The 11,987-nt window shown below is 30.3% G+C and overlaps 1 protein-coding gene across 1 annotated transcript; it reads left to right on the top strand.

The window, feature by feature from the left end:
• Positions 1-652: 652 nt before the first annotated feature.
• NKX3-2 (NK3 homeobox 2) lies at positions 653-9,988 on the top strand (the record flags this gene model as incomplete). Its single annotated transcript, XM_051219223.1, has 3 exons — positions 653-974; positions 3,961-4,919; positions 9,269-9,988. The coding sequence occupies 3 exons, from the start codon at positions 653-655 to the stop codon at positions 9,986-9,988; spliced, it is 2,001 nt and encodes a 666-aa protein (XP_051068323.1).
• Between the last annotated feature and the right edge of the window lie 1,999 nt (positions 9,989-11,987).

The raw sequence follows: 11,987 nt of genomic DNA on the forward strand, positions 1-11,987 counted from the left end.
CTTTTATGTTATTTACATTCTGTTATCCAATCGCAAATAAGATGTAGGAAAAATCAACTGAATGCATGAATTTCTTATATTTTTCAATAGAAAGTTCACTTATAGAAGAAGAAGAAGAGGAAGAAGCAGAAGAAGAAGAGAATTCCAATTTAATAATATTCTGTAATTAACCAATCGAAATGATAATTGTTCACTGATTCCTGTTAATTTACAGATTAACTTCATTGTGACATTTTTTCACACTTCAGTATGATTAGCTACATACATACACATATACACATACGTACGCACAAATCTTCTCCACCATCCATACATACATGCTATTTATACGATATGATTAATAATTAATAGAAAGACGTTAAGACCTACGCCCCCCCTGCTTCAACCCACTCATTTATATAATTAAATGTTTGAATTTTATTGGTTATTTTCGATTGCCATATGTATCTATGCGACTAAGAGGGAAAAAGATATTTCACTATTATTAATAATGATTATAATATTAAGGAGAGAGAAGTGTAAAGATCCATAGATTAGTTATCTAGATGAAAGTAGTCCATCATTGATAGACATTTTAAATAATTATATATAGTAGGATCATTATTTAAGTATTATTATCATTATTGTTTATTATTGTGTGTTACTAATAAAGATGGATTCATTTTCCATAGCTAATTTAGTTGATACACATTCAGAAGGAACAAATGATCAAGACAACTTTAATGATGGATCAGAACAAACAATGAAGAATACATCTTTGATAAATACATTTTTAAGTTTAACATCATTATCATCTAAGAGTAAAATTTATAATGAATCAATGAATGTAATTAGTTCACATTGTATTAATAACAATGATAATCATAATAATATGTCACATTTGGAATCTAAATTAATCAGTTCATCAAAGGATATTCCATTTATGAATAATGAACAAATATTATTGGGGAATATGTTAGAGTCTAAATATGAATGTAAGTTGCAATTAATGTAGATTATAACATTTCTCTTGTGTAATATTGGAAAATAAAAGTATTTATCATTAATATGATTAGTCTATATTGACTGTGTTGACTAACACGATGATTACATAGTTAAGATCTAAACAATAATAGATTAAAGGAGCTTATTTTATAACTCTTTCGTCTGATCCAATTTAACCTAGCAACTAATTTGTCTTGTATATTTTTAGTATATACAAAAATGAAATCTAATAATTTGATTTTATTTGGGAGTTCAAATGAAGAGAATACACAGGTAGACAGGTTATCATTAAGTTACTGCATATACCAGGTCTGTGTAAACAACTAATTCAGCAATATTAATCATTACTAACATTGACAAGTTACAGTACACGATTTGATATTCACTTATCAATCTTCCAATGTGATGAAATGTTCAGCATGACTGATAATTTGGTTAGTGTTCACTGTTATTCCATGAACTTCACAATTGTACCAACTTATATTCAGTAGTGTTTAGCGGTGATATTGGTTAAATTATTCATTAACCTGTAAGCATTGAATGTCTTATTTCTTTAAAAAATCAGAGTGAACTTCATTGGATAATCATTGTTTAATAAGAAATAAAAGATATTTAAACATATTTGTTCTTGGTTGACAACTGAGGAGTAGAATAAATAGTTTATTCAAATTTAGAGGTTTGACAGTTATTGGATTCAATGAATATTTGGTGGAGAAGAACAAAGATTTCAATAGAATAGTGTAAATTCCATTTCACTTCACTTCACTGAGTTCTCCTCAAATACCTACAATATATACTGTTTAAACATTAAAATTACTAACTGGATTGAAAACAATTACATAAGTGAATTTGATAAGAATTCGTTGTGATCACATGTAAATACAGTAATGCAAAGATATACAATTAAGTGACTAAGTAGAAATATTACGAAGATATCTGTATATATCGTATGTAAAAACACATTCTACGAGATTAGTAACAAAAAAAATTAAAACCGAAAGGCTAAAAGTAGTTGGTTGCTGTTATATCCCGATGAGAATATTGAATGGTAACTTTTGGGATCCATTTATCGACCAATACTATATGTATATTTTTATCGTATAATTGTTAAGTAACTAAACTATTCATATTCGTGTTCCTCATATTATGAGCTTTATTTTGACCCATAGACTATTATTATATGATTTGCCGTTCTTGAGTTATACCCACTTTATTAATTACCATCTCCCACATTCAGAACAACTTTTGGCTAAATCTTGTACGAATGTTGTTTCCTACTTTATGATACGATGTGGTCTGTTTGGTTGGCATATAAACCCAGTATGTTACATCGCAGAGGCTGAGATTGGTGTACTGGACTTAACAGACAAGGCTAGGCGGGAAGCAGGACCGAGAAGGTCTCTACACTGCTCGTACTTATTTTATGCGTCATTGGTCTGGTCGATAATTCACTGTTCTCCAATTGGCGGTATCATTACGTTATACATTGATAGGGCAAAAAACCATAAGTTATAACACTTGCATAATAATCCAAAGTTAATGGTACTTAAGAATGACATGAGTGGACGTTAATTAAACTAGTTGTAATATTAACTGAAACTAGGTATTTTTTAATAAAAAGAGGTTAATTAGTTCATACGACCAAATCGATAAGTGAACATTTTGAATCTCAGTATATTAGATTGTCTAATTTTTTCATCAACATTCTGTTTTCGAGCTAAAAAAACTGGGATGATATTTTACATACTTCTAAATCCAGAAGGGGTTTTGTGGAAATTGTAGTAATGTCAACAGTTGAGATAATGAGTCAAATGAAGCTATACCACGATGAAGAACCTGGAAGCATTGGACGACCAATTCGTCCTATTGTGGGTCTCCTCAGCAGGGCGCATCCACGACCCTGCCATGCGGGATTGACTCATTATCTCAACTACTAAAATTACTTCTAAATTATTTGATGATATAATAATGATCCAAATTTTCCTCTTATAATGAAGTTGAATAGCTTAAGAAAATCATTCATTTAACCTGACATTGATTATTCCTAGACACTAGACATTTTCATTCATTATCATAGTTTAAAATTATTAATTTGGTAATGAGTGCTTATGATGTAACACATAGGAATCTATAAGAAAAAATGTATATCCAAAAAGGAATTCATTTTTAAGAATTGGATGCTTCAAATATTCAAACTCAATGTCATTAAGGAGTAATTCCTATTCTTGGTTGAATTCATAAAGATCATACAAAGTGGTTGACTAGTAAATTTATCTTGAGATTAGTTACCCACAAATACTGGGTCATTATTACATACTAATACAAATAGTCTCACAAACAAACGGGTGGCTGTTAGGACTCAATAGCTAAGTGGAGAACGCGATGACGTTTGAAGCGAATGGTACTGGGTTCGAGTCCCAGAGTGAACATCAACTCTGTAGGTATATCCAGCTGACGAGTCCCAAATAGGACGAAACGCGCATCCTGGATTCCACTGCTAGTCAATATCCATCTTTGCTTAAAAAGCTTATCAGTAGATATTTCTAAACTATGATAATTGAATAAATGTCCAGAATTCAGTCAATTTTTTTCAAACTATGACAGAGTTTGTATAAAACCATTTGAACGTAATAATTAAATACATATTCTTAATTATCATTAGCTTGTATTGACTGTTTAATCTTTCGTTACTACCAATAGAGTAGAACATTCTTTCATATAAGATGGGATCTTATTACATTTACATTTCTGCTATATTATAATGATATTCGCTAATAAAACTTTCAACTAAGCTAATTTCTATGATTCATTTTAATATATTTTGTATTTATTGGCTGAATTAGTTTGGATAATAAAGAGTTGAAGAGATTTCAATGAAATATGATGAATAATTCATGTTATTTTGATCAAGTCTTTATTCTTATTCTATTCAATCTTATATTAGTTAGTATATTATACTCTTTTTTTATATTTTAGTTCTACCACAGAATATCAATGAATTAAAAGGTTCAAAACAGTCCATTTCCAAGTTAACTAGTAACAATAATGATGTTGATAACAGTTTTAATACATCTACAGTACAACAACTATTATCATCATCAACAGCAGCATCACATTTTATCTCTTTCAAATCAATTCCTGATATTCTACTACAAAATTTAAATGTAAATAATTTATATAAACAACAAGATAAATCTATTATAGTAAACAATACAAATCATTGTACATTGAATAATTGTAACAATGAACACTTAGATACTAATTATATGAATGAGAATATATGTAATACAGATTTAAATATGAATGAAAAAAATATCTCCAATAATAATAATAATGATTATGTAACTGAATTAATGAAAAAATTAGAAGCCTATGGATTATTATATTCAATTTACAAGAGTAATAAAGACATGTCATTGAACATAAATTGTTCATCATGTAGTGATCCTATAACAACGGTTACTCCTACAGAGTGTAGAATCGATGCATTACCTAATCATAATAATAATACTGATGAGAAACGTGCAAATTCTCTTCACAGTAATAATAGCAGTATTATTAATAATGATAACAGTCAAATAGTAAATGACAATCAAGTCTATTTTAGTATAAACTCGATCAAAGACTATTTACCTTTTGTACCAATGACGGAAGCGGGATCAACAGTAGCGACAACACAGACAACGATAGTAGGAGGAGTTAAAAATAAGGCGTTAACACCTAGAATTTCGTCATTACATTCACCACCACCACCGACAACAACAACAACAAGAACGTCAACATCAGCAACTGGAATTACTCGACGGAAACGTACCAGAGCAGCTTTTTCACATGGACAAGTTTATGAATTAGAAAAACGATTTAATTATCAACGTTATTTATCGGCTACAGAAAGAGCTGAATTAGCTAGATCATTGAGATTATCTGAAACTCAAGTAAGCCGTCTTTCCGTATATGTATGTCAATGTATAGTATATTAGTGAACGGTAGTAAGATAATCTTCACAGAAGTATCAGTGTGATGTCAACATAGTTCATAACCTTAAATTTTGCAACTTTAATAAGAAGTACTATATAAATTTTTTGTTTACAATTACAAAAAGCTGATTTTATGTATCTTGGTCTGTATAATGTATAGAATCTTTCAGCATTCTTTCGATTCTGCCTTCTCTGAACTTAACTATGAAATGTCTAATGTTTTGTTTAAAAAATAGAGTTTATGGGATTTCTCCACAAGTGACTACCAACTTGTTCAGTCGATATAAAGATCCATAGGAATTGTACTGTCATCATCCAGTTAACAACTAAATCGGTTAACACCTTGAAATTAAGTGTAGTTGATTATAAAATGGATAAATATATTGATTACATTAATTATTCTAACATAGCAGTGTTAAGTTCTTTCATAATCTTAGACCAAATTTATTGTTAGTTGTCATCAGTATAGGGGTTGTGGAGATTATTAAGTTTTTGATTGAGATCATGAACCGATTGATGTTAGACCACCGTTGGACACCTGGAAGCACTGAACGGCCGTTTCTTCCTATTTTGGGACTCTACAGCAGTGTGCACCCACGACCCTGCTCACGGGATTCGAACCCAGGGCCTTCAGTCTCGCGCGCAAACGCTTAACCTACTGAAGTTGTTTAACAGTACTTAAATGTCACTGTTTACTGTTAACAAAGAAAGTCATAAGAAAATTTGTAGGTGAATAGTATATAGTCAATGGAAGTTCAAGCAATTAGAATTGATTAATGGAAATTATTTTTTAGAACAGGAACTGTAAAGTAATTTTTGTTTTTAACATTAAAAGTGATCCATTTTTAAGATATTAATAATAATCATGCACTCACTAGTGACTAGCTTCAAGATGGATTGTTTAGAGTTCTAGCGAACAGCTGTGACCAGTGGAGTTCAATCTGTGTCGAGTGTGAGACAGTTATTCAACTCATGTCAATAGTTCAATAAAGGACTGTAAAGTTAAAATGTTAAAATAATTATTTTATGATAGTGAATGGTTTTATAATATTGTTATTGATATGCATAGGTACGTATTACTATAGTTGATTAATTATGGAAGTTCTTAGTTTCCATGTGAACTGTTGTACATTCGTATCATTGACTAGTACTGATGATCAATGAATTGATTATTGTTCCATTTGGTGATTAGAATCCTTGAAATAGGTTCTTAGATTCTGATTTAGTTGTTGAAATCAATCATAATCACTTTCAGATCTTAAGATTCTAGGCTCGATTTTAGTTCGAGTAGTAAATGATCAATACTTATGAGTTCTGGACTATGATAAATCAGTTATTCAGCCCCTGCATGATTTCAACAAATATGCATTTATAGCAGGAACAATTTGTCAAACTTTAGTATTTCGTTGATGGAAAATTTACACTACAATTCATCATCACTATCATAGCAGGTATACGGTTGTCTGTTAACTCTTATCTATTTGTTCTTAAATGTCCTTATATATTCACCTATATCATTTAACTAGGAAATAATATCATGAAAGAAATTAATTGATTGTAAATTAAATAAATTAGATCATATTACTAATAAACTTGTTAGAATACAGTTAAAAGTCAAAATATTAGGGTTTCATCTCTTATTATTGATACAGATTTCAATCCTATTCGATTATCTTCAGTTTTCAATAAGCCAATAAAAGCGGTAACCTTTTAGATATGTTATGAAGCTGAATGACAAATATATAAATTGGTATTACATGAGTTACGTAATAATTTTAATTATTTTTAGGCTTGCTACTCCTCAACCGAGGATCTGTGACCAACTTTGTCCTGAGATATCAGCTCCGGTGTTTGTCAATTCTTATTCATCCTTTTCGTTTCTCCTTACAACTCTCGGAATCATTTGTTCTTTGATCTTCTTTTTTTTTCTTTCGACCTTGAAAATCCCAACTTAGGGCCTGGTTTGCAATGCACTTTAAAGTTTTCCGTAAGGTGTGTCTTTTCTTAATCTCTTCCCTAGCTGGAAGCTGGTTTATTCACCCCGAGAGTAGATTAAGGATAGTCTTTGATCAATAGATCTGGTGTATAATTCGTAGATAGATGTTTATCAATACCTGTACTATTTTGAAGATGGTTAAAGTAGTTCCTCAAGTTTCAGCTTGATGTGATAGAGCTGTTAAATTACATCGTAATCTCTTTTCGAATAATTTAATATTGTGTTATCTCGAAATTTTAGTGTTTCGATTAACGTTAGATATTTTCATACAGAATATAATTGATTCTATTCTTTATGAAATCAACCATAACCTTCAAGTTAAATAGTAAATCCATCATTGAATTGATTTGTTGAGATTCACTAGTATACGTATTCTCTTTTAAGACATTTATTTAATTCTCCCTTGGTTGAATAGGAATACCAGTAAATTATTTAAAATCATTCTCAGACCAATATACATTAACACAGTCATTGTTCATTTAACAGAACTTAGCATCCGTTATCATTTACCATGATCATCAGTAATACAATATTAATAATCGATTTTATGATTGGTTTTGATAATTCCGTTGTGTTCGATTGATTTACTTCAAAGAATACTGAGCTATTTCTATTAGAATTCAATTTGTAAAGAAAGATTCATAAATTAATTCATAACATTTTAACTATAACTAATGACTTATACTACTGTTATAATCTTATTCACTGTCAAGTATGGAGCTCATATGTCAGCAAATACACTATTACGGTTGAATTGTTATTTTCAGACTACTAGCTTTAATGTAGTCTGCCATTCTATACTAAGCAAAGTTTTATATGCTCCAAGTTGCTTAGTGGTGATGGTGTAAATATCATACTCATCTGAACTTAGTAATATGATAAAACATTGGCGTCTGAAGTATAAAGTAATGGGTTCAAATCCGGTTGGGAAAGTGGTAGTTACATCCAGTTAATGTGTCTGAAATAGGATGGAATATGTGTGTTGAGATCCATTGTTAGCCATAATCTACCAAAATAGTTCTCGAAGCTGTGTTATTATGTTTGAATATGTATCTGAAAGCCTCCAACGCTTTTGGTGATGACTGTTGTACTCTAATGAAGTCTGACCTTCACTAGTACTATTCATTCAACTAGCATGAACAAAATGAACTAATTTTAAATCATAACTCTAATATAAAATTCGCTGACCAATATTTGAATAGCTAAATCACCTAGCTCTTGTTTCATTTTTCATAAATGCACTAACATTAATAGACACTTTATATAAGAATGTAGTCAAATCGGGTGGATAATTTTGATTACTGTAAGAATGCTATTAATCCGTAAGCCAATATCGATGAAATATTGTGGTAAAATAAAGGGATTAGTATCTCTATGTCAAATATAAATAATAACTTTAAGGCATCAATATAAGAAAACAATTTGCAAGACGAACAGATTTGAGCTTAGTTTAAAATCGCTAGTTTACAGACACATCCATGACTATTTGAGGAGTTAAATCCAAAACTTCAAACTCCTTAGCTAGTGAGTCACATGGAGCTAACGTTTAGTTTCGGACCACTAAATTATAATATGGTTCTCAAACTTCTAACTGAATCAAGACTACAACTTGAAATTAAAAAGGAAGTGAAAAGAATCTAAATTTTGCCTTCGATTTGTGAAATAGTATGATTTTCTTGTAGCATTGTAATCGACTGTTAAGTATTTTAGAAATCTGTGTTATAACTTTTTAACTGGTAACTAAATAACATTTAATTCATTTCAGCGATAATAATACCAATAACGTCTTGACAACTACATACTATTTTAAATTCATTAGGTGTTGTTTACTTGAATCTTCCCCTTTATGTTTAAGACTGCAATGGGAAGATTCAAGTAGACCATACCAAGTGGATTTATACTTCACCTCATTGCACAAGCAAGTGGCTATCAGGACTCGGTAGCTAAGTGGACAACGTGATGGTATTTGAAGCGAGCGGTGCTGGGTTCGAGTACCGGAGTGAACATCAACTCTGAGATGCACGTACATCCAGCAGACGAGTCCCAAATAGGATGAAAGGTGCATCCTGAATTCAACTGCTAGCCACTATCCACTTTTGCTTACATGCTATTTTCATTATAAACAGCTACATATTGAGAATCAGTTATAAATGATTACATAAATGTCTACATATTCTCTTAACTGGAATTCACTTATGTTAATTACTTATCATTATTTTGATTCGATTCTTAACTGGTCAATTCTTTCGTGATATATCTTCCTAATTGATATTATCTTCCTTTTCATCTTTTTGCAACAACAAAAAAACAGGTGAAAATTTGGTTTCAAAATAGACGATATAAAACTAAAAAACGGTTGATCAGTCGAATATTAAATCCATCAAATCATAGTTCAGATGATTCCATTCAAAATGAAACTCATTTAGATGAATTCAATGCTCTAAATTCAACACCTCTTGAACATTCAAAATATTCCATGTTTAAAATGAATTCACCTATGCAATATTATTCAGATCATCAACATCAAAGGCAGAAAACACAACAAGAGGGACAAGGTCATATTAATAATAAGATGAAGAATATATTTCATTTTATTGAAATACCACATTTAATTTCAAAAATGCCTCCATCAGAATTACTAGGTAACTTGGTTTCAGTAACCTCAAATAGAAATATAAATCATCAGTATCATCATCAACAACATCACCGTAATCATCGCCATGATCATCGTAGTAAGTTAAATAGTCAATCTGCTCAAATAAATGAAAATTTCAAACAATTGAAATCATCACAGTATGTGAATAATTTTTTAAATCTTGGAAATGAAATCGAATTTCCAAATTTAAAACATTTAACATCATCAAGTTTAGAAGAAGATAATGGTGAAACAAAAGGAACACGTTCTATTGATCTTCATCACAATTATTATCATGATGACATTTCGCATAATTCAAATCTATTTCATTATATGAATAATACAAAACTGTTACATCATCATCATCTTAGTCTTCAGTCTTCAGTAGCTGAATGAAACGGAACATAATATTTGAAACTATAAGTAATAATTATGAATATTATTTACTGAATTTATTAGTATCGCAATTATCATAGTGAATTTATGTCATATGTACTACTTATTATTAAACATAGTAGTAAAGCTTGCCAAATAACGCTTCATTGCTAATTATTTTATGTATATATGAATGTACAAAAATATAAATATCTATATTTTCTAATACAAAATAATTTTTATCATTTGAATTGGTGAAAGTTACATATTACTAGAAACTTGTTACTTATTTACTTACGCCTGCTACTCCTCGTGGAGGAGCATAGGCCGCCCACCAGCACTCTCTATCCAACCCTGTACTGAGCAATCCTTTCCAGTTCTTTCGAGTTGTTATTCACCCTTTCATTGGAGCTGAAAAGTACAGATGTAACTACATTTTGAAGGTTAAACTATGAAGAAAAAACGAATTTATAAGATTACATATCACTTTAAGGTCTTAAAATCTTCTGCAAAACCTTAGTATAATTGGTAATCAATTTTCCAATTGTTTATTTAAGAAAATTTGAATACAGTCCGTCAAATTCCAAAATTCTCTTGAAAGTTTCCAGGAAATCACTGACTCATTAAATTAATTTCAGGATTTTGTTTTGTTAACGAATAGCTTTTTAAGGAATCATAGTAGGCTTCTAACAACCTATTAAACTCACAATATGGAAAACAAAACAACTGAATGGATACATCTTGAACTAAATCTGTTTATGACTTGTCAAGGATCTAAGTACATTGTCCTTACATCGAATATTGTTATTTGCAGACCTTAAGCATAATGAAAGGTATGTTAATCATTTGATTGATTTATTAATGTTAACTCAAGAGCCGTGGAAAAAATGTCAACTAATCAAACTATTCAAAAGAACTTATCGTTAATTGAAATCTGGAACTCATTTAATAGGGTAGATGTCTCAACTATAAACAACTAGATGACAATTCAGAAAATCACAAACTTTTTTAAACTACAGTATGAATTTGAATAGTTGATGGAAAACCTGAACTTTTAATTCCATACTTGACTGAAGTTTCTTGATTACGTTGAGATTTTAATTTAAATTGTTGTAACTTACGGTTTATCTACGATGTGAATTACTTAAATATGATACCATTAAGTAATTCATAGTCATACTGTTCAAATCATACACTTTATGAACAAATGGTCAAGTTAACTGTTTTAATACACATATGTACTTAATAAGAGTTTGATATTCAAGACTTGATTTTGGTCAGTCTTTATTCATGGCTTGTTTCGATAAGTACATTTCATGACGAGGTTTATGACATAGATGGATAATAGCTAGTAGTGCAACTTGCTTTTCACCACATTTGTGACACTCCAGTTGGATATATCTGTAACTCAGAGTTAAGGTTCATATTGGAACGTGATTCGAGTGAGTGGATAATTATTTGATCTTTGAGGCAGAAGTTACTGGGTTCAAGTCTCAGCGTGAAAGTAAACATTGTAACGCGTAAATCATATGAAACACGAGTCTTGAATTCTACTGTTAATCATAATCCATCGTCAGTATCAATATTTTTGAAGTCCAGTGGTATGTGGAGATTATGATTTGGAAAGGAATAGAACAGAATAAATAATTTTTCTTATTGACACGTTTAGTGAGGAACATTATGACGGCTAGTGACTCAGTTATGCTCGATGCATAAAACATTAATTGATATCTTCATTACACAATACTTTTACCATCAGTTGTATGCTGCCAATTTAGAAAAAGGATATGGTTCGAAATCCGGTCATTTTCGTTTTCGACCTGTCATGTGGAACCAACTATATAAACAAAACAACCTTGCGAGCTCAATTGTATTTCATTGAGTATTAAAGGGCCAATTAAATTAATATCTAATCATATATTCAGTCATTCAGTTGTCTCTCTATATAGAAATCAAGCCTTCTAGGATTTATCAATAAAGTTGCTTGAACGAAATTTTTAGACTTTCTCATCCATTTGGA

The sequence above is a fragment of the Schistosoma haematobium genome, chromosome 2 (assembly GCF_000699445.3).
Source record: "Schistosoma haematobium chromosome 2, whole genome shotgun sequence".
Classification (NCBI taxonomy): Eukaryota; Metazoa; Platyhelminthes; class Trematoda; order Strigeidida; family Schistosomatidae; genus Schistosoma; species Schistosoma haematobium.